General features: G+C 54.7%; 1 protein-coding gene across 4 annotated transcripts; it reads right to left on the bottom strand.

Annotated features, from left to right (window-relative positions):
* Positions 1–4,584: 4,584 nt before the first annotated feature.
* On the bottom strand, positions 4,585–23,345 carry LSR (lipolysis stimulated lipoprotein receptor). 4 transcript variants are annotated; one of them, XM_054010936.1, is made up of 10 exons: positions 23,144–23,345; positions 20,704–21,045; positions 14,675–14,794; positions 11,370–11,426; positions 9,296–9,442; positions 8,843–9,028; positions 8,275–8,334; positions 7,444–7,575; positions 6,281–6,867; positions 4,585–5,286 (listed from the first exon to the last, which is right to left on the bottom strand). In XM_054010936.1, exons 1-10 carry the CDS (start codon positions 23,211–23,213, stop codon positions 5,251–5,253), a joined length of 1,737 nt encoding a protein of 578 aa, XP_053866911.1. In that variant the 5' UTR covers positions 23,214–23,345; the 3' UTR covers positions 4,585–5,250. The 4 variants fall into 4 exon arrangements, with proteins under 4 accessions (XP_053866911.1, XP_053866912.1, XP_053866913.1 ...); XM_054010937.1 differs by having other exon boundaries at positions 7,444–7,572; XM_054010938.1 differs by lacking the exon at positions 11,370–11,426.
* Between the last annotated feature and the right edge of the window lie 216 nt (positions 23,346–23,561).

Raw genomic sequence — 23,561 nt, 5'->3', positions numbered from 1 at the left:
CCGCACTGCTAAAAGCCAGTGGAGAGTCCCGCCTCTCCTGCAGGCTGGGGCTCTGGCTGCAGTGGGCTGGGGAGCTCGAGATTAACTAGGGCATAAGCTGCGTGTGTGTGTCCTGTCGCCTTGTCCTGGCCTGTTTGTGCAGCGATGGGTCACGCAATGCTGCATGTGAGCGCACATACGTCCCTCTGCTGGGCAGCCTGGGAATTTGCAAGCTGACGCACCTCAGGGATTCAGTGTGTTGTTTTATGGGCAGGCCAAGCTGTGCAAAGTGCTGCCAAAGCACAGGGAAAAGAGCCCATCGGGGGCTCTGTCAGAGGCAGGGAGGCACCTGAGACGATGGGTCATATGCTGTGCTTGGGGCCCCATCTCCCGTGCCCGGTTGCCCTCCCCGCGTTACAGATCTGGTGCCGTGTTGCTACATAGCGCAGGCTCTCATGGATTCATAGGTCCCAAGGCCACGAGGGACCATTGTGATCATCTACTCTGATGTCCTGTGTCGCACAGACCAGAGACCTGCCCTGAACGAATTCCTGTTTGACCTAGAGCAGTTTTTCCAGAAATCCTGTTCTCCCAGCCTGCCAGTCGGCTGCGGAGTCAGCGACTGACAATTTGCATCGCTTCCAGGTTCTGGCACGGGGTCCCCTTCACTTTTCGACAAGGCCTCATCTTGATCACTGGAGGAGAAAACGTTTATTAGCAGTACTAGAAGTACTAGTACAGCAGAACCCCCTTTATCCCATCAAACAGGGACTGGGACCAGATTGGATAATAAAACACTCGAGTAATGTGGAGAATGGGCAAGTGCTAGGCTGCAGCGCTGTCTAGCGGCCACAGGAGAGATCGCCTGCTTCTGGACCTGCGTGCGCTGGTTGTTTGGTTAATACGGAGAGCTGGATAGTGGAGGGGCAGATAAACGGGGGGGGTCTAGTGTAGTAGTATATTAGATGTATTACGGTAGCACCTACCAGGACCCCATTGTGCTACAAGCTGCACATTATTATTTATTAGGTGTATTATGGTAGCGCCTAGGAGCCCCATTCATGGACCAGGACACCACAGTGCTAGGCTCTGTACATTATTGTTTATTAGGTGTATTATGGTAGCACCGAGGATCCATCATGGCCTAGGACTCTATTGTGCTAGGTGCTGTATATTACTGTTTATTAGGTATAATATGGTAGTGCCCAGGTCCCCCGCTGTGCCAGGTGCTGTACATTATTGTTCATTAGGTGTATTACGGTAGTGCCCAGCTGCTCGTCACGCCCCAGGCCCGCCGCTGTGCCAGGTGCTGTGTGGCAGGTGGTGGACGCTGGGATCCAATCCCTCATTCTGTGCCAAATGTCTCTCTCTCTCCTCTTGACTGCAGCGAGTGGCTTCAGAACGGCTCAGGCCTGGATTTCCAGCCTCTGTATCCTCCTAGGTTCCCAGGGTGGACGGGACCGTCCTGCCCATGCAGGCTGCCTCCTTGGCATAGTCCGGGTCACAGACCCTCCCCCAGGGATCGCTGCCCATCACTGCGATCATTAATCATTGATTACCATGGTAACTTGCGCCAGGCACTGCACAAACACAAAGCAGCAGGCGGGGGGGGGGGGGGTGGAGAGGGAAGAGCTGGAACATCCCCCCCCAGTGTGATCACCGAGATGGCAGCAAGCCCCCATGGTGGGAGAGGTACCTGGGTGGTTACGTCCCACCTGTGCAGCCCTGGGTCCAGCAGGGTGCTGGCACTGGGGTGGCCCCAGCTGGGCCCCATTTCACCGCCTCCAGCAGAGCAGCCGCTGCTTTGGCTTCTGCCGTCACAGCTGCTCCCTTGCCTAAATCCTAGCCCAGATCACCCTGCATGCAACTTTCATTGCAACACTGGACTCTAGCTGCAAACGCAGGGCTCCCACTGCAAGCGTGTCCGGGTCTCCCTTCATTTTTCTGCATGTCCATTGCCTTACTGCAGTGCCATCTCCCCTGTACGGCGGCAATAGCCCCGGCCTTCCTCTGCCAGGGAGCTTGAGACTTGCCCACTGTTGCTTTACGTCGCCCCAGGGATTTTAACAGCTGTAGCAGCTCAGGGCCTTTTGGAATGGCAGGAGTTTGCCTATCAACACCTGGCTAAGTGAGACAGCTTCAATTTGATTGATTTATGGAGACTCCCATTGTCCAAGTACATTTAAATCCGCTCCTGGATCCTACAGAGCTCTTCATTGGGGTAGTACCTTGTGGGCTGGAGTTCCACTGGCTAATTGGAACACTTCTAAAAAGGTGCAGTTCCTGGTTTGCCCCACCAGGTGGGGACACTCTACATGCCAGGGGCTAGCAATGGTCCTATTGGCCTGTGTTGCTCATGGCCACATGAAAGCACAGAGCTCAGCAGGATTAAAAAAAAAAATGGGGATCTTTATATGCATAATATGAACATCCACAGTTACACCCCAGAGTGAGGAGTAGAACCCAGGAGTCCTGCCCCCAGCCCTACTTTAACCTATTAGACCCCACTCCCCTCCCAGAGTCGGGGATAGAATCCAGGAGTCGTAAGAACGGCCATACTGGGTCAGACCAATGGTCCAGCTAGCCCACGATCTAACTATGGCCAATGCCAGATGCTTCAGAGGGAATGAACAGAACTGGGCAATTCTCAATTGATCCATTCCGTCATCCAGTCCTAGCTTCTGGCACTCAGAGGTTTAGGGACACCCAGAGCATGGGGTCGTGTCCCTGACCATCACGGCTAATAGCCACCGATGGACCTAACCTCCAGGAACTTTAGTTCTTTTTTGAATCCCCTTACACATTTGGCCTTCACAACATCCCCTGGCAGTGAGTTCCACAGGCTGACTTTGTGTTGGGTGAAGTAATTCATTTTTGTGTTTTAAACCTGCTGCCTATTAATTTCATCATGTGAACCCTAGTTTGTGTGGTAAGTGGCGGAGTAAATATCATTTCCTTATTCACTTTCTCCACACCAGTCATGATTTTATAGAGCACGATCATATCCCTCCTGCATCATCTCTTTTCCAAGCTGAACAGTTGCAGCCTCTTTAATCTCTCCTCGTCTAGAAGCTGTTCCATACCCCTCATCATTTTCATTGCCACTTTTTCAATGCTGACATATCTTTTTTGAGATGGGGCAATCAGAACTGTAGACAGTACTCAAGGTGTGGGAGCACCATGAATTTATACAGTGGCATGATGATATTTTGTCTTATCTAGCCCTTTCTCGCTGGCTCCTAACATTCGGTTCGCTTTTGTGATTGCCGCTGCACTGTGAGCGGATAGTTTCAGAGAACAATCCACAAGGACTCCAAGATCTCTTTCTGGAATAACAACAGCTTATTTAGACCCCATCATTTTGTATGTAGAGTTGGGATGTTTCCCCCATGTGCATTACTTTGCACTTATCACTATTGAATTTAATCTGCCATTTTGTTACCCAGTTTTGTAAGATCCCTTCTTAACTCTTCAGCATCAGCTTTGGACTTCACTAGCTTGAGTAATTTTGTACCTGAAAACTTTGCCACTTCTCTGTTCACCCCCTTTTTCAGCTCATTTATGACTATGTTGAACAGCACAGATCCCCAGAGTTCCCACTCTTTACCTCCACTGTGAAAACTGACATTTATTCCTACCCTTTGCTTCCTGTCTTCTGATCAGTTACTGACCCACAAAAGGACCTTCCCCCTTCATCCCAGAGCTGCTGTTTCCTTACCAACTGCTTGTAGCTCCCACAGCCACCACCAGGTGGAGCCAGTAAGTCAAACACCTGCCACTGCCACCTTGCAGACTCTGCTTTTCTATTTGTGCTGCCCAATTTCCCCCCCTTTAATACTTTTTAAACAGGCACAGTCCTGCCCCCATTTGCCCCCAGCCACCTTTCAATAAGGAAAACAAGGTTGGTCCCGGCTGACCAGTCTTGGCTGCTCAGCCCACTTCAGAGCAGCTCCTGGATCTCTCTCTTCCCAAGCGGATCAGGGGCCTCCTCGAGGATGTAAAAATTAAGCCCTGGAGCCTTCAGGTATCCAGCTGAGGGCACAACTCCAGCCCAGCCACTGCCCGCAGGGCTGTAGCATGGAGGGCTGAATCCAGGGGATGAATGGCCATGACTTCACAGCAAGAGACTCAGGCTCTCCGCAGACTCAGGCAGTGTCCTGCATCACTTGCACTCAGGGAAGCTCCCCCCCCCAAGCAAGCAGTTCTGATCCCGTCCTGTAGAGGGCAGAATTGCACATGCCCCCTTCAACCCACCAGTTGCCCCAGCCTCACGCTGGAGCAACCTGAGGTGGGGTAGGCTGGGCTCCGTGTCTGGGGCCAATCCAACTCTCTGCCTCGGGGCTGCAGGTGCCAATAGCTGATGCAATTCTATCCCCACCCACTGGATCACGGTAGCTTCAGTCACAATGTTGGGGTCTGTAGCCCCTCAGCGTGGCTGGCTCTGTTGCCCCCTAGACGGAAAAGCCCAGGTCCCATTCTCCCCCCCCTCTCCCTAAGCCAGCCAGTCCCCGAACCCTGGGACCAGATTGGAGCCAGCGCCCCCTAGAGGGGAAAGGCCCCATGTCCCATTCCCCTAATCCCCCCCCCCCCGCCCCCACACACAAACATTTTTTAGATGAATTTATTTTCTACAATAATCAAAAAAATCTCACAAACCTACTGATAAAAAAACCAGCCCAGCTTTTTGCAAAAGTATGTACAGCATCTGGGATTCCACAACTCTGCTAAAAAACATGTAATTTTAAGACAGCTTTGAAAAAAGTTAGTCTTAAAAGCGTCAAAATATTTAAAAATATCCAGGGAAACAAAATTTACAGTTTTATGGACCAGCTGGGAATCGGGGCCAAAATAATAGGCCAGTTCTCCAGCTGGTGTCAAGCGCACGTCACTCAAATGAGATCAATTTATACCAGTTGAGGAGCTGGTCCAAATATTTCAAATAGTATATTAAAATTAAGGCTAAAATTTAGAGACATCTTCCTCCCCCACAAGGGCTCCAGATTCCCCCAGTAATGCCCTGCTTTTCGGTGGCAATCAGGAGCCCCTGTCCCTTGCCTGACTTGAAAAATCTCAGGCTACACATTGATCGAATTGATAATAAAAGCATCAGGTAGACGAGGCCTCAACTGCTGTGCCGAACCTTGTGGCAACGGGCCAGCCAGTGTCCTGTGTGCCCTGCAAGGAAAGACATGACCGTCTCAGATCCACGGCCTCCATCTCCCGCACTGGTGGTGCTTCTGGGAAGTGATCGGGAAGGAAAGCGGGCTGCGTTTAAACCACCAAGCTCTCTCTGCTGAGGTCATGGTTCTGGAAGGGAAACAGATGCAGCAGGATCAGCAAAGAGAGGGCCCCATCTCCAGGCCCCCACAGAGGTGCAATGCCTTCCAGGGAGACTCAGAGCACACCACCTGTTGAGCTGATCAAGAGGGGATTTCCTCAGGGGGGTCTAAAGGCTGTTCACGGGGGGAAAATCCAAAGCACTAGCATTGTAGCTGTGAGAGTCCCAGGATATTAGCGAGACAGGGTGTGTGTGTGTGTGTCTTGGAAGCTTGCCTCCTTCACCAACAGGTGCAGACACCATGGGCCAGGAGTGCAAATAAATGAATGAAATAAAATAAAAATCATGTTGGGTGCTTATTTTGTCGTTTAGTTCCAGAGTCTCAAAAGGGTTGTGTTTTAGAGAGAAAATCAGCACATGCCCCAAGATTTGAGGGGTGTGAGGGGAAATGCCTCCCCAGCCCTCTTTCCCCAGCCATGAGTACAAGAAAACTGCTTTATAAATATATATATATATATCCCCACACCAAACAATAGGAGGCTTGTGATGAAGCCCTAACAGGCAGCCACATCACCTGTTCACTAGCCAATTCAACAACCAGCCAGCCACGAGGGCTTTCTGAGGAAGGCAGAGTCAAAGAGGAACAGGACAGCAGAGCCTTGAGCCGCAGGTTGGCTTGGAGGAGTTTTGGAGTCTTGTGCTCTCCGTTATGTGTACATCCGCCTGCCCCTCTTCTATCCCGAGCAGAGCTTTATCCTCCGGCAGTTAAAGGCTTCCTGCCCCACACATCCTGCCCAAGACCCTTACGTGGAGGAACAACGAACCTAGATCACAGCTAATTCTGCGAGCAACAGCTGTGCTGCTGCCATTCCTGACCTGGATTTGCAACTTAGCGCCCCCTAGAAGAGAAAGGCCCCATGTCCCACTTACTGCCATGCCCCCACCCTGAGCCAGTGGCACACTGGAGTGTGATGGCAGCTGGCGCCCCCTAGAGGGGCGGGGCCCTGCATCCCATCCACTTACCCGTCGGAGCTTGCGGTCGTTCTTGCCCCGGGAGGAGACCGACTCTGTTTCTGTGTAGGGTGGCGGCGGTGGGGGGAAGCCATCTTCATCCCGGTCCCTCCTGTGCCCTGATCGTGCGCTGGACCCGCTGTCCCCATCCAGGTCCTGGCGGCTGCCGGCCCGCCCCTTCTTGCGCAGCGCCTCCTGCAGGAGCCGCCCGTCGTAGTGGCCCCTATCCAGCTCTCGCAGGTCGTCCCTGCTGCGGCTGCGCCGCTGGCCGTAGTACTCCTCCTCCCGCCAGTCGGGGGAGCTGTCCCGACGCGGCCTGCCCCGCCCCCTACCCCGTCCCTCGGGCTGCGGGGACCAGTCGCGGTCCAGGTCATCCACAGAGTGGGAGCGGGGCCGCCGGGCGTAGTGCTCCTCCTCATAGCGCTCGCCCCGCCGGGGAGGGGGGACGAGGCGCCGGGTCTCGCTGCCCCGCCCACTGTCCCCCTCCCCCACGTCGCTGATGGGTGACATGGGCCGGCTCCGCAGCCGCCCCAGCCCCTGGCGCAGCTCCTGGCGCCGGTCATCTTCGTGGAGGGAGCTGATCTCACTCATCACTGAGGCTGGGAGGGAAGAGAAAAGGGTTAAATAGGCCTCTGTGCTCTCCCCAGCAGTCAGGGCTTGCCCCGATGCCCCAGGCAGTGCTGGGGGGCGCTGTGCTGCTTGGAGCAGCATGGGGTCACTCTCCCCTGACAGGACTCGCCCAGATGCCCCAGGGCAGCGCTAGGGGGCGCTGTGTTGCTTGGAGCAGCATGGGGGCACTCTCCCCTGACAGGACTCGCCCAGATGCCCCAGGGCAGCGCTAGGGGGCGCTGTGTTGCTTGGAGCAGCATGGGGGCACTCTCCCCTGACAGGACTCGCCCCGATGCCCCAGGGCAGCGCTAGGGGGGGCTGTGCTGCTTGGAGCAGCATGGGGGCACTCTCCCCTGACAGGACTCGCCCCGATGCCCCAGGGCAGCGCTAGGGGGGGCTGTGCTGCTTGGAGCAGCATGGGGGCACTCTCCCCTGACAGGGCTGGTCCCAATGCCCAAGCATGGCGCTAGGGGGTGCTGTGCTGTGCTGCAGGGAGCTCTTGGCATCCCCTGGGTTTCTTGCTGGGTGGAAGGAGAAGAGGAATCTACAGCCAGGAGGCGACTCACCTTTCTCCAGCTTCCCATTGGCCTGGCCCGGCCGCGTAGGGTCGAAATTGGCCAGCTCCTTCTCCATGTAATAAAGGACCCGCATGGAGTCGTCCTGCTGGTTAGCCTGGATCCGGTATCCGCTCCGCACTGCTGGGGAGAGAGGGAGCCGGAGAGGGGAGTGAGTTAGAGACCCCCTTAGTGCCAATCCTGTCTGGAAGGGGCAGGCACAACTAGTGAGATGCAGCCACCTCTGAGGCAAGGCAGCTAGATACAGCTTAATAGCAATGCCTGAGATGCAGCCACCTCTGGGAAGGGACAGTTGGGGAACAGCTGCACATAACGCTGCACAACAGCAAGCGAAGGAGAATCTCAGATCCAAATGAATGGGGGTGGAATGGAATTGTCCAATGTGGGATTTGGCCATTGGGTGTATGGGGCACTTACAGACCTTTAAGAATCAACACGCTAAGCAATCTTTATGATGATTGGTGAGCACCTCTCCGCATAGCACCCTCTACCACCACGCTGGGGCACTGGGGCCAGCACTGACTGCAAGGGGAGAGCACCCCCTAGCACTGCCCCTGACTGCAAAAGGCAAGGGCGCCCCTCTGACAACTCCCTACAACATAGGTCTCCCATCCTAGCTCTGTCCAGGTCTGACTCTGCTTAGCAGCATGGCTCAGGCCATGAAGGGGCTATAACTGTGGCAGCCTGAGCTGAAGGGGACACTGAGCCACGGGTGAGCAATGCCAACACCATCCAGCAGGGGGCAGCGGTATCACATCACCAGCTCCCACTGCTGTACTGTCATCTACCAAGTCTCTGCTTCACAGCCTGGCTTCTCCTTACCTGAGTTCCCACCACTATCCGTATCCCGGAGCAGGGGCACCTGGGAGCTGTTCCCTCCAACTACAAGGAAATCAAGAGAGATTAAGGACATCAGCAGCTTCAGCCTTGCTGCTCGGTGCCGTGATTTCCCCATCTATGCGCCACTGTCCTGCAAGTCCCAGCGCTCCAGGTTTGCAGGATCATGGCCCATAGTTCTACCACGAGACCAGGAAACCTATTATTTATAATCTGGTAGAACCCATTGTGCCGGGCGCTGCCCAGACACAGCGAGACAGTCCCAGCCCCAGCTGAGATCAGGCCCCGTCGTGCCGGGTGCTGCCCACACACAGCGAGACAGTCCCTGCCCCCCAAAATGAGAGTCGGCTGAGCACCGTAACTCTAACTAGGACTGATAGCATGCGGCTATCCAGCTTACATCCTACCCTCCGCGTAGCCAGGGGTGATGTAAATCAGCATCGACTCCAGTGGTGCTACAGCCGATTGGCGGATTCCCCAGCTGGGGTCACTGACTCCAGCACAGATTGTTACTATGGTGGCAGCACAGAATTGACACAGAACGCAAAGTTACCGGAGCTGGCTCTGTCGTACTCCGCCCCATAGCCGTTGTACATGGGCGACATGGGGCCCATGGGGATCGTGGTGGCGGGAGGACCTAGCTTCATGGGGTTTGGGTGGGAGTAGATACTGGGGGCACCAACACTCGGCGCATAAATGCTGGGGACGCCGGCAGTGGCAGCTTTTCCAGCGGCATAGACTGAAAAGAGAAAACAGGGGGAGTTTGTGGGATCGGAACATGCAGATCAGCAGAAATAGCTCCCATTGCAGGACTTCCCCAAACCGCCTCCCAGCACCAGGGAGAGAACCCAGGAGTTTTGCTTCCCCCCCTCCCTTCCCCCCCGCTCTATCCACTAGACCCCACTCCCCTCCCAGAGCTGCAGATAGAACCCAGGAGTCCTGGCTCCCAGTCCCCCCCTCCTTTTGTAAGTTTCCCGTGCAGCATGAGACAGAGGAGACAACTCACGAGCTTCTGGGCAGCAGCACTTCTCAGGGCAGCAGGGGCACCGGACATAGCAGCAGCAGGTGTGGGGGCAGCACTGGCACCAGCAGATGCCGAAGAGGAGGAGGATGAGAAGGAATCCCAGCACCACCAGGATGACGAAGAGCCAGTCTGCGAAGAGGATTCTTGTTATGGACCCAGTCACCAACAGAACCCACCCAGCAGATCGGCGTCAGGGCCTCCCTGCCCTGGGGAAACTGAGGCACACACCAAGGCCAAGGTTTGACCTGGGGCTTTGGGTTCAAGACACCTTAAGAGGGGCTGATTTACAGGAGGCCCAGTGGGAAACAAAGCAGCCCAGCTGGCAGGCAGCCTGCCTAGTGGAAAACACCCAGTTCTATTGATGGCATTTGTCTAACACAGAAAAGTGTGAACGCTGCATATAATCCACTCCAAAACTCCAGGGAATATTCTAGACATCCATGGGCAGAACTCTATTGATTTTGGGGAGAAATCAGAAGTCCAGAAGAGGGAAAATGGAGGACACAGAGGCCCCAGCATCTGATTAGCAAAGATACAGCTTCAAGCAGCTCTGCAATTGTCTAGAAATGAAGGAATCAGTTTCTGGTGCCATTAACACCTTCAGGCATAACTCCCCTGCCCCCAGCTCAGCGTCCAGATGCAGTTTAACATATAGATGCCGTGCATTACTAGTCTCCCAGATAGATTGGTTGGGTACACACCTAGCTCCTAGCATGGGGGGCGAAGGGCAATCACGAGGGGCACAGAGTCCCTGGCATGGGAGATGGAAGGAATCTCTGAAATGGCATGAGGATAAATGGAAATATCTTATCTCCTAGAACTGGAAGGGACCTTGAAAGGTCATCGAGTCCAGCCACCTGCCTTCACTAGCAGGACCAAATACTGATTTTGCCCCAGATCCCTAAGTGGCCCCCTCAAGGATTGAACTTACAACCCTGGGTTTAGTAGGCCAATGCTCAAACCACTGAGCTATCCCTCCCCCTATATATCTAAGCATCTCACAATCTTCAATGTGACAGTGATGGAGGCCAGACAAGCAGATCACCACCATGGTCTGTCTGACCCCCTCCATCAGAGCTATATCTTGTAGTCTGGAAGGGGAGTGGGGTCAAGTGGGTTAGAGCAGGGGGGGCTAGGAGCTAGGACTCCTGGGTTCTATTCCTGGCTCTGGAAGGGGAGTAGGGTCTGGGCTGGGAGGCAGGGTACATGCTCAACTCTGCCCTGTGCCCTACCACAAGGAGAGCACAATCTAAAAAACTCAAACATGAACACACCAGGAGATGCAGAGTTCAGGCTCTGGAGGGACTGTCACCTTGAGTCTGGCCCCTTTGATCCTTGCACTAAGGAGTAAAGCCAGGTCAGAAATACTCCATCAGGACAGTTTTCCATCAGAAAAAGTCATGTTGATGAAATCAAAGCGTTTCACAGGAAGATACCGATTGTGTGTGAAGTACTGCTGTTCAGACTTGTAGTGTGTTATAAGCCTCCGGCCCCCAACCAAATGAAATCTAAATGCTGAAACAAATACAGTATTTTCAGCATTCCACCCCCAACTTGGGGAGATTGGAACCTGTCAAGATCCCACCCCGAATTCGGAACATCGCCATTTCCGTTCTGCAGGAAATGCGTTTCCACCAGCGCTATCAAAGAATTTCACAGGGCGATCACAGCACTGTCGCCTTCTGCGGGACAGAATCAGAACTGGCTATTACCTAGAAATCGATTAGTAATAGGATAGCGCCTAGGCACAGCTCAGCACCCCATGCTGAGCCTGGACATTTTTATCGCTCTTCAGTGTATTATGGTAGTAGTGAGGAACCCCACTCTCGGACCAGGACCCCATCGCGCCAGACGCTGTACAGACATGGAACAAAGACTCTCCCAAAGAGCAAATTAAAGCCCCTTTAGTTATTTCTCTCCTCTCACCAGCTCACGTCCTTCTAGCTCTGCCTCAGTCATGATCTAAGAGTAACGTGCACTGCATAAAAGCTAAGTGGTGGCATAATCACACCCGCCCCCCCCTCCCAAAAATCTAGCAAGGCAAGTAGGCAAGTACCTTCCATGTGCCCTATCTGAAAGCCTGGCAAAAGCTCTGAGACTTCGGATGATTTGCCTACGGGACAGAGAGAGAGACAGTTACTAGAGATATAGGCGAACGCCGTAAAGGCAAGCAATTTGTGCTATAAGGGTGGAGGTGGGGATAGTAAGCAGTGAACGGGCCCAGGTGGGCATGCAAACTGGCATCCGAGTGCTTGGTGCTTGAGAGATCTCACTCACACAGGAAAAGAAAAAAAGATTTGGGCCGTAGCTACAGCTGGGTAACCCTGCGAGCGAGGAAGATCGTCACTGATTGGGCCCTGCCACGTGGGCATTTTGTGCCCGGAATGGAGGAGAGACTGAACTCCTCTTTTCCCACTTATCTAGCAACAAATCCTCAAGCCAGGCTTCCAAACTTCACGGCTGCAGCGTCTGACTCCTGCCACAGCAAGATTTGGCGCAGCCGTCCTGACAGTCTTGCGTATCCTGCAGGGGTGAAGTGGAGCCAGATGCTACATACTCCAGCAGAACCAAAGCAGGGTGGGTTTGGCCACAGATCCACATGGCCCTGCTCTCCAGAACCCTGCAGCTGAATCCAAAATGCATTTGGCTGTAGATCCACTATGTTCTCCGGGAGCTCCGTAACAGGATCCATGGCAGTTTGGACCAATGGCACATTAACCCGAGCACCAGACAACTCCATCCTCCTCCTCGAAACACCTCTCTCTGACCTCAGCCTCCAGGCTTCCAACAACGCCAACTAGTCTCTCTCCTGCTCCCCTCTCCCTGTGGCTCCTAGGGTCTGTGTCGCCAATCTAGCCAGCACCCCCTCTCCCTTCCAAGCAGGCCACCTCCTCCTGTTATGCCATGGTGGCTTTGGATGGGGTGCTAGGCGAAGGAGTCCACCTCTCTCCTGCACCTGAGCCGCCATCCAGCCAGGACACCTCTTCTCCCCACAATGGCCCAACCCGTGAGCACGAGAGTGCTGGGGCAGGTGGGCTCTGGGATAAGAGAATTCGGGGCAGTCAGGCCACTGCAGTGCATGATGGGAGATTACAGAAGACCACTCCTTTCGGATCAGGGCTCCCCAGGCACAGCTGTCCTGAGGGAGGCCCCCAGGATGGAGGCTGCTCAGTAAGGGTGCCAGAAAAGCACCTCCAGACATGGCAATTTTACACCCAAACGGAGCTCTTTTGCATCGCTGCATTTCCATTTTACAAGAGAGAGGGGGATGGATATGCCTGATGAGATACAACCCAGGAGTCCTGACTCCCAGTCCCCGCCCACCAGGTCTCCACAGATGAGCTGTGCAGCACAGCCTCCTTTGCTGTGCCCTAGTGGCAGGGAGCTGTGGCACTGCTCATGGGAGTGACACATTGGTATCAATGACATAACCACGGGGAAGCGCAACAGGATCAAAATCATACCGGGCTAATTACTATTAGGTCATGGAGTTCCAGTGCCCAGAGGGCTGCTCTCGGAACGGTGAAACAGGCAGGACATTTGAGGATAAGAGCACGATCAGCAGCAAAAAGCACCTGATTCCCATGAACAACAAACTGGAACAGCCAGGAATAGAACGAAGGAGTCTTGTTTCCCGGGCGCTCCCCTCCTTTAACCCATTAGACCCCACTCCCCTCACAAAGCTGGGACAGAACCCAGGAGTCCTGGCTTCCAATCCCAAATCCACTAGACTTCATTTCCCTCCCCAAACCAGTCATAGACCCCAGGAGTCCTGGCTCCCAATCCCCTGCTCTAACCCACTAGATCCCACTCCCCCAGGGATAGAATCCAGGAGTCCTGGCTCCCAATCCCCTGCTCTAACCCACTAGAGCCCACTCCCCCAGGGATAGAATCCAGGAGTCCTGGCTCCCAATCCCCTGCTCTAACCCACTAGATCCCACTCCCCCAGGGATAGAATCCAGGAGTCCTGGCTCCAAGCCCCTTGCTTTAATGCACTAGAGTCCATATCCCTTTCAGAACCTGGGATAAAACCCACTGCAGAATACATAAACCCTTTTAGCTCCAGCAGGGAAGCTAGATTCTAACTCCCATGCCTCCTGTTCGCAACCAAGCCAGGAGGGAGACAGTACATTTATGAGACGGGCAGCAGGGAAGAAGAGACGTTTCAGGAGATTTGTGGGGAGGGGAGCGTGGAAAGTCACACCTTATGCCAGCTGCGAGTGTTGCTAGGTAGTGCTGCATGATGGTTAGCACTGTGACTGGGAGTCAGGACACCTGGGTACTATTCCCACCCCTGCCAATGACCCACTGCGTGGAATGGCCAAGTCACTTGGCCTGCATGCATCAGCCAGCACCCCCTTCCATCCTTTGTCTAGTTGCAAACTCTTTGGGGCAGGGACTGTCTCTCGCTGTGTGGGCAGCGCCTGGCATAACCGGGACCCGACTGCAGCTGGGGCCAAGGACTGTCTCTGTCCATGCAGTGCCCAATGCAACGGGGCCCCAATCTCAGCTGGGGCAGGGACTGGCTCTAGCTATGTGTCCGTGCAGTGCCCCAGTCTAATACTGAAGTGATTGCTCTTTAGGAAGCTAGGCCAGCCGTGCTGGACAGACACGCCAGCTCACAGACGACACTGAATGGGAAGGAGTTCATTGAAAACAGCGCAGAGGACAGAAGTTAATACAAAGGGACTTTGTTGGACGGCCTCCTTAGTTTCTGCTCCCTAAGTCCCTTTGTATTAACTCCTGTCCTCTCTGCTATTTACCTGAATGGGAGGCTGAAATTCCCCTTTGCGAAGCGGCGTGGAGAGGAAAGGGTCCATGAGGAAGATGCCATGAGGCAAAATAGGAAAGGCCCTGGGGATGACGAAGGGAGGCAGGAGCTGTGTGTGGGTAGGACAGCACTGCCCTGCAGGAGTCACTGCTTCCCCTTTCTGGTTAACCTCTTCCTAGCCCAAAATGCTGTTGATGCCTCCGATTGGTGTTGCTGTTACTCCGCTCCAAAAGCCACCTTCGGGAAGTTGGGCACTGGGCAGAGAATGACACGCACCAATTTACCAGCTATGTGTGGAAAGGGAAGTAGCTGCGTGTCTAGCCCAATATCTGCCCCTGCCCAACCCCATGTGCCAGTCTCCGATCCCTGCTGCCCTGGAGCAGAGGGGTGAGCCCATCCAGCCTGGTATCCCACCTCCTTCCCAGATCAGTCCCCTGGGCCCATCTAGCCTGGCATCCTGCCCCTTACCAGCCACCCCGATCAGACCTACAGGCCCCGTCTAGCCTGGCATCCTGGCTCCGACAGCACCTCCCCAGCCCGTTAGAACATCCCGCTCCTCACCTGCCTGTGTCCCAGTCCTGGCCACTTACCCAGCACGATGAGCTCAGCGTAGGCCTCGTTGTTGCCCTGCAGGTCTTGTGAAGAGGTGACGGTGCAGTAGTACACACCACTGTCGCCCCAGGCTGTCTGGTCAATGCTGAGGTCGGCATCTGTGGGGGAGACAGAGGAAGGCAAAGCTGGAGACACCACAGCCAGGGTGGGAGATTCGGGGTCACAGGCTAACATGCAGGAGGGGTCTCCAAACAGGTAAGCCAGTGCACCAACAAGCCCTTTCAGCGTAGTCTAGGCAAAGGCAGTGGTGTCCAGTGGCTAGAGCACAGAGCCAGGACTCTTGGGTTCTATCCCCAGCTTTGGGAGGGGAGTAGGGTCTACTGGGTTAGACTTGGGGAGGCTGGGAGTCAGGACTTCACATTATTGTTAAGATACCAGCCAACTGGACAGCGTTTAGAGAAACAGCAACAATAATGAGGCTGGGGGAGGCTCTCTGGCCTGGGCAGGAAGGCAGACTGGATGGTCCCTGCTGGCCTCTGTGGTGTGGGGGGAGAGAGGGGAGATCTAGGAATTATCCAGGGCCGGTGGGACCAAGTTATGCAGAGAAACTAAAAGCGGAATACTCCCCGCTGGGTTCAACGGCTGCAGCCCCCGCTTGCTGATCTCAAACAATGGCACTTCCACCAATTGAGGGCTTTGAAAACTGAAACGAACACTAAACCCTCAAGTATGCACGCAAGCCACCGTGCCCTGCTGTCGGGAACAGGCTGGAGTAGCAGGGAGCTAGAGAACAAGCCCTTTTGATCTCAGCAACCCAGTGGCAGAGCTGAGACTGGAATCCAGGTGTCCAGAATCCTGGCCTGGGCAGCTTTGGGACAAGATTTTTTCGAAGTGGCTAGTGATTCTGGCCCTGGATTTTCAGAATGTGCTGAGCCCCAAATCCCCCAAAAAGAAAGAAGTCAGGTCTCTGTAAGGAGTCCCACCCAAGTCACTAGTTGCTTCTGAAAATTTCAGCCCAATGTACAATATTCCCTCTAATTTTTTACATGCGGAATGAATTTTGTTATGTGCACCAATATGGAGGTGGTGTGTGGTGGGGCTGAGGGGCTCGGAGTGCGGGAGGGGGCTCAGGGCTAGGGCAGAGGGTTGGGGTGCAGGGGTGTGAAGGCTCTGGCTGGGGGTGCAGGTCATGGGGTGAGGGGTTTGGGGTACAGAAGGAGGCTCAGGGCTAGGGCAGAGGGTTGGGGTGCAGGGGTGTGAAGGCTCTGGCTGGGGGTGCAGGTCGTGGGGTGAGGAGTTTGGGGTGTGGGAGGGGGCTCAGGGCTATGGTAGAGGGTTGGGGTGCAGGGGTGTGAAGGCTCTGGCTGGGGGTGCAGGTCGTGGGGTGAGGGGTTTGGGGTGTGGGAGGGGGCTCAGGGCTAGGGCAGAGGGTTGGGGTGCAGGGGTGTGAAGGCTCTGGCTGGGGGTGCAGGTCGTGGGGTGAGGGGTTTGGGGTACAGAAGGAGGCTCAGGGCTAGGGCAGAGGGTCGGGGTGCAGGTTCTGGCAGGGGGTGTGGGCTCTGGGGTGGGGCCAAGGATGAGGGGTTTGGGGTCCAGGCTGCCTCGGGGCTGAGAGAAAGACAGAGACAGACAACACAGACTCCCCCCAGCCCTCTCTCGCCACAGCGGGGCCGGGGCAGAGGCGCCTCTCACTGGTCGCTGGGGGTGAGGCACTTCTTGCCCCTGAGCAGCCCTTGATAGCATGTTGCGTGGCCACATGGCTTAGAGAGAACTTAGCCTGGCTGTGTGGTGTAGTGGATAGCGCGCTAGACCGGGGGTCAGGACACCGCGGTTCTTGCCAATGACCTGCTGTGTGACCTCAGCCACTTCTCTGTGCCCAAGATCTTGTACATTGTTGGTTTTAGGACCTGAACCTTGAGTCCGTTTCGACAAACTTGCTCTAGGATTTTGCTGCACGCCCATTAGATCATCTTGTACTTTGGCTGGACGTCTCCTCTCATCTGGCCTCCTGTATAACAGGCCAGGGACTTTCACCCCATTACCCACGGATTGCGTTGGACAAAACCATCTTCCAGAAAAGCCTCCAGTCTGGATTGAACGACCCCAAGAGATGGACAATCCACCACTTCCCTGGGGAAGTCATAACGGTTAATCACCCTGGCTGTTAAAGTACTTTCTTTCTAGTTGAAGTGTGTCTGGTTTTAACTTCCATATGTTTGTTCTTGTTCTACCATTCTCCACTTGACTGAAGAGCTCATTAGTACCTGGGATTTTCTCCCCATGAAGAAAAGATCAAATCACCCGCTATCTTTTTTTGGACAAACTAAACGGATCAAACGTTCACACACTCTCACTGTCAGGCCTTTTCTCCAGCCCTTGGATTGTTTTCACAGCTCTTCTCTACACCCTCCAAAGTTTTTCCCCCAACATCCTTCATAAAAAGGACACCCCAGAGCTGGACGCAGCCTTCCAGTATTGCTCTCCCCAATGCCAGCAAGCTTTTTACACTTCATAAACAAGCAGTGTTCCCCGCTGCTCCAATTGACGGAGTGATGCTGAAATCTGGGATCTGAGACATCAAACACTCATCATAAAATCCAGCCACAACACCTATCAGCCAAACTAGGACATCACTAGAGTCCTGAGCTAATTGGTTCAATTCTGCTGACCTGCATCTTCAGCCACAGTTTCAATTAGACTCTCTCACACTTCCTGTCCCAAACAGTAATTAAACCTTTCCAGAGCACTGCAAGAATGGAAAGTGTTATGTAAGGGAATCATTAGAATTGTGATCAGCTGTCATTAGGATTACGATTTAACTGTTGGGTAGTGCTGTTAGCCAGTTGCCGTGTTCCGCCCCTGAGCTGGCTGCATTTTGGTAGGGGGAAGTGAACCACAGTTTATAAAGTGCAAGACGCTAGATGAGTATTAGAAACGGAAGATTTTTGCTGCATGAATCACGCACCAGTTGGGTCAGGTTACGACAAAGCTGCTGTTATCACAGAAACGCCTCCGGGTAAGACAACACAAAAAGAAAAGGCGTGATAATTTAACAGAGTTTGGCTGGAAACAGTTGAAGCACAGCTCCAGTTGGTTTTAGACACATGATCACAGGGCAAAGAGTTTTGCTGTGGACTTTTGACCCACTGTAATACAATGTGGTTGATTTGCTTTAGTTTCACAATGTAAATGCAGTAGAACCTGAAAATATTTGTCTTGGAGTAGAGCCAGCCGAGATCCGGGCCCCATCATGCCAGGCACTGCTGAGATGCAGTCCCTGCCCCAGCTGAGATACAGCCCCCATCATGCCAAGTGCTGCTCAGACACACAGCAAGAGACAGTACCTGCCCCAGCTGAGATCTGGGCCCCATCATGCTGGGCGCTGCCCAGACACACAGCAAGAGACAGTACCTGCCCCAGCTGAGATCTGGGCCCCATCATGCTGGGCGCTGCCCAGACACACAAGACAGTCTCCACCCCAAAAGGCTTCCAATAAAACTACACAAAGGCAGGTTTATTATCCCCAGATGGAGAAACTGAGGCAGGGGGGAAATGACTTTTCCAAGGTCATAATGCATCCATCGCAGAGCTGGAAATTGAACCCAGGATCCTAGTCTGTGCCTTAACCACAGGATAGCGTCCCTCTCCCCTTCCTAATGGAGTTCAGAGCATCTGACATGAGAGCACTCAGCTTAACCTTAACCAGATACCGCTGTTCTGATACCCAGGGCTATGAGTGGTTAGAGCTGGAACTGGACCCAGGAGTTCTAGTCACAGATGGGGGACTCAGCACCCGCACTCTAACCCAATGCCCCAGCAGCGCTATGCTGCAAAGAGCTGGGTGATAGCACTCTCCCCTCAGTCAGCACTGGCCTAAATGCCCCAGCATGGTGAAATGTGTAACAGAGGCTGTGACAGTTTGCACAACGGTTAAAGATCCCCTGGTATTGTTGGAGTTTGGCCACAATGCTCCTGCTATTATAGGGAGCTCAATTCTGCCTCTCTCAACTTCTCCACCTGCTTCTTGTCATACACAGCATTCCTTGCTACCTGCCCTGAACTCTCTTCTGTTATTGTCCACTGTTAAATATTGTTTTGTCAAATCCCAGAGGTGGCTGCATTTCAGCACCGGGTGAGTGACACCGAAGGGCTATTACAGAGTTGCAGCATTCCACCCCAGAGGTGGCTGCATATCCATGGTGGAGAACTCTCTTCCAATAACTTAATGGCAGCCCTTTCTTTTCAGCGCTCCCACTTCAGTTTCAAAGCCACTGCTGTATTAGTTCCATTCTTCTGGAAACCAATACGCCACGGGCATGAACAGGAATTATCCGGGCTTGGAGTTAAGACACGGAACTGGAACTTGGATCTGGGTTCAGTTGGTGCTTTGCCAGAGGCACCCTGAGCTTGGGCATATTACTACAGCGCTCTGTGCCTTAGTTTCCCCAACTATAAAATGGGGATGATAATCGCCGCTCGGTATCTGTGGGGCAGGGACTGTCTCTCACTGTGGGTCTGGGGCTGTAGTGCCAGGTACTGCACAATCTCAGCTGGGGCGGGGACTGCCCCCATTTCTCTGGCTGCTACCATAAAACACCTAATAAGCAAGCAGTGCAAACGCTCTGCCTCCCGCCTCCTGTTATCCCCATCTCAGTTGGGGGATCTCTAGGCCCCACCAGAATGCACCTAATAAGCAAACACACAGCAGTTCCTCTGCCCCATACATACTGAGGGTGATGGTGATCGGACACCACTCATAGAAGTCCCCTGAGCGCTACCGTAATACACCTAATAAGTGAGTTGAGGGCTATCATGAAACACCTAATAAATGACCAGCACAACAAGCCCTCTACCTGGCACAGTTACTCCTGAGGGCTTTTTGCACCAAAAGATTAAAAATTCTGAAAATTTTATTTGTCAAATAAATGTGGCGGCTCCAGCATGACACTGGGGAGCAGAGGCCACTGGCTGCACAGAGGTGCGAGATCACTGTGCTGCTCCCCTCTGGGAGGCACAATCAATGGTGAGGCTGCACCCAACCCTGCCCCAGAAACACCCCAGGGCCCTGGCCCTTCATGCCAGGTGCACCAGGTGTGGGCAGGCAGGCTCAGCAAGGCAGGATCCATGTGTGGGGGGATCCAGGTGTCGGGCAATGTGGGTGCAGGGGGATCTGGATACACAGGGGCTTGTTGTGGGGTCTGGGTGCCATGGTAATCTGACTCTGCAGGGCGGTCCAGGTGAAAGTGGTTGGGGCTCAGCGGGGAGGGGATAGAGCTCAGCAGGGGGTCTGGGTGTCCGATTGAGAGCTCGACGGGGGTCTGGATGTGGGGAGCTCAGTGGGGGGGTTCAGATGCTGGGGGAGAGGGGCAGGGATCCAGATGCAGCGGGTTGGGACTCGGTAGGGTGGGGATGCGGGTGAGTGCGGCTCGTTGGGGGGGTCCAGGAGCAGCAGGAGTGGGGGGCTCAGCAGGAGGGTCTGGGCGGACGGTGGAGCAGCTCCCTGTACAGAGATCCTTCCCCCTGCAGCTGAGGAGCGATGGGTGCCAGAAGCCCGGGAGTGGGGGAGAAGTTTGCAGAGCTTCCTACAGCCAGAGGAGAAATCTGGGGGGTGGGTCTGACAGTCCCAAATGCCGTGCAGAGAAAGAGGAAGTCCGGTCATCCCCAGCCCAGCCAGGCCTAGGAGCTGAGTCCAGTGCAGAAAAGGAGCCACTAGCCGGGTCTTCCCCAGTCCCATCCCCTGCGCCACAGTGATTTACCTCTCTGCCAGCTGCCATGGGCACCCAAAATATACTGCTGGGGAGGGTCATATGAACACTCTTGTGGCTTCCCTTTCCTTCCCCATCAGAAGGGCATTTTTCTGCGGGGAAGCAAAGAAATCTGCAGGGGACACAAATTCTGCACATGCACAGTGGTGCAGAATCCCCAGTGCTGTAGTTCCTGGCACCCAGTGTATTACCATACTATACCTCATAAGCCCTCCACCTCGCACAATGCCCCCCTGGCATGCTACTATAATCTAGCTAATAAGTGATCAGTAAAAAAACCTCCATCGTTCCCGGGAACTTACTGTTGGTGATGGTGATCCGACGCCCCTGATAAAAGTCCCCCAGTGTCACAGCGTTGCCCTGCTTGGTAGCCACCACCCGCACGGTGCGAGTGCTGTCCTGGCACTCCACATAGGGGTTGTAGCCGGGATTGTTCTGCTGCAGCTGGTTGTTGATCTGGTTCTCCTGACTGCTAGGGCTGAAGGCATCGGCCAGGCGGCTCCGGCAGTACGACTTATACTTCCAGGTGACGATGGGCGGCTGGGTGGCTGAGGTCTGATAGTTGCACTGCAGGGTAACAGGCTGGAAGAGGATCACCACGTTGAAAGGGTTCAGCACCGTGACTTGCATCCCATGGACAGGACCTAGAACAGGGAAAGGGCAGGATCAGCTGGGAGGTCAGGTCAGATTGGCCAAAGAGAGTCACATACGGGGTAAGGGATGTGCCCCAGGCAAGTGAATGACAGAGCCAGAAAAGAACCCAGGAGTCCTGCCTTCCAGCCACTCCTGCTAACCACTAGACACCATTCCCCTCCCAGAAGTGGGAACAGAACCCAGGCATCCTGACTCCCAGCCCCCACTCTAATTACTAAACCACATTCTTGTCACTCTAGAAGTCAGATTTCCATTACAGTGGTTGACTCAAACATGACCAGACTAACTTCTCTGTCCGCCCCCATTTGAGGGTAAACAGCCATTGAAGAGTCAAGCATAGGAGGTGTCAAGTGACACTATTACAGGACAAATCAGGAACAGAGCCATCTCAGGGCTAACTCATCATCACTCGGATCACCATCACTTCCACTGGCCCATGAGTCATTCTGTGAGACACCCACCCCTTGATAGCCCAATAATCCCTGACCTCACTGTATTCAAAACAGAAACGCCTGATGCTTTTCCAAGTCACCAGTTACTAACCCACACAGCTTCATGTCTAAGAACAACTGGGATATCCTAGAGGTGGGTGTCAGAACTGGGACTAGAACTCAGGAGTCCTGGCCCCCAATTCCTCTTTCTCTAACCTGCCAGACCCCACTCCCCTCCCAGAGCTGGGGATAGACACCAGAAGTCCTGGCTCCCAGCTGCTCTGCTCTAACCTCTAGACCCAACTCCCCTCCCAAACCCAGGGCTAGAACACAGGAGAGAGTTAGGACTCTTTAGATTTAACAGATCTCATGCCCTCAATGAGGAAATGCAGCTTCCTCTACTGTGACCACACAGCAGCCATTTTAAAACCACCCACACCATCACCGGCCCCAACACTTTCCAGGTCACAACACCAACAATGTTCTCCGTGCACAGTATGGCATGCATTCCAATTAAAGGGCAGGAGGAAAGCCAGGTCACCAATTACACAGGGAACAGGGCCAGGACACTGGGGTCCACACCCCAGGCAAATGGGGGGGATCCTGCCCAGAGATCTCAGCTATATCTATCTATCTTTTGCTGAGAGATCAGGGTGCTTTCCCAGCACCCTGCGTTCACGCCACCCCGCAGGGCTAAGGGTAACAGAAAGCCCCTCCCTCAAGGCACATCACCCAGCCGGGAGTTTCGACAGACGTGAGCTCACCAGGACAGGGCAGCTGCCCGCCCTTCCAGGAAGGAGGCCACACCTGCATCTCTGCATTGGGGTGCGCCCCACGCCAGAGAGAGGTATTTGTGGGTGACACAGGACACCCCGCCGTTACCTCACTTGGCGTGGGAAGCAGAACAGGCCAGCGGGCATGAAACCCAGGGTTGTGGGAAAGGTGAGGGCTAAGGAGGGAGTTATATTTGGCAGCTTCTTGTGCTACCTGTTTACCTTGGAGGGAAAAGTTAAACACACACACACACAGCAGAGAGAGAGCAGGCTGATTAGACACAATTGGGGGAAGTGAAAGGACACATGCAGTCTCTCTGATCCCACTCCCCCACCCCACTACCTGGGACCCCCAATCCTACCCCTGAGCTGCCCCCACCCCACTACCTGGGACCCCCAATCCTACCCCTGAGCTGCCCCCACCCCACTACCTGGGACCCACAAACTGGGCCCTGAACTGCCCCAGTAGCTCAAGGGGACCCCTATGCCAACCCCCCCATGCCCACTAGTGGGGTCTCAGGCAAGGGGCAGCCCAGGGACCCACACTAACCCTGCCCCACACCCACTAGGGGAGCAGCCCAGAGACTCCCCCACTCCAACTAGTAAGGCTAAGAGCACACCCAGATGTGGGGGGAGCTCAGGGACCCACTCCAACCCCCCAGCCCCCGCCCTGAGGGAGCCACAGCTGGGCGGAGCTAATCCCCCCCCCCCACACACAACTCTCTCCTCCAATCAGCCGTCGAGTTTCTCCCTTCCCACCCCCCTGCAGCTCGGGGCAGGAGACCCCGCAGCACGCAACTCCCCCCTCAGAGGAGGGTGGAGGGGCGAGGGCAGAGGGGGTATAGCGCTGCCGCCGCCGCTCGCTCTCCGGGCAGGGCGGTTACCTGAGACCCACGCGCCGACCAGGAGCCACAACAGAGTCCGCAGAGCCGGCTGGGCTCCCCGGGTCTCCATCCCCGCCTCCCCCAAGCAACACGGAGCCGGCGGCCGGGTTGATTCGCCCGCGTCGGGCTCTGGCCGGGGTGGGAGGGGGGAGGGGCGCTGCCCGCTTGATTCGGTCGCGTCCGACTCCCGATTGATTCGCTCCGCGCGTCTGTCTCCAGCTCAGGTGCTGCAGCCTCGCCCAAGGGGCGGGACGTACCAATTTCTCACGGGAGGTGGGGGGGGAGAAGAGAAATACCTCCCTCTTGCTCAGCAGCCCCTCAGGCGTGGGCTGTCAACTCTGAGTCCATCGTGTTTTTGAATCAGGGGCTTCCCCCCTTCCTCTTTAAAGCTGGGGTTTAAAATAAACCAACACCTCAC

The sequence above is a fragment of the Malaclemys terrapin genome, chromosome 21 (assembly GCF_027887155.1).
Source record: "Malaclemys terrapin pileata isolate rMalTer1 chromosome 21, rMalTer1.hap1, whole genome shotgun sequence".
Lineage (NCBI taxonomy): Eukaryota > Metazoa > Chordata > Testudines > Emydidae > Malaclemys > Malaclemys terrapin.
Note: the sequence above shows the minus strand (reverse complement) of the source record. Positions and strands in the feature narration are given on the sequence as shown.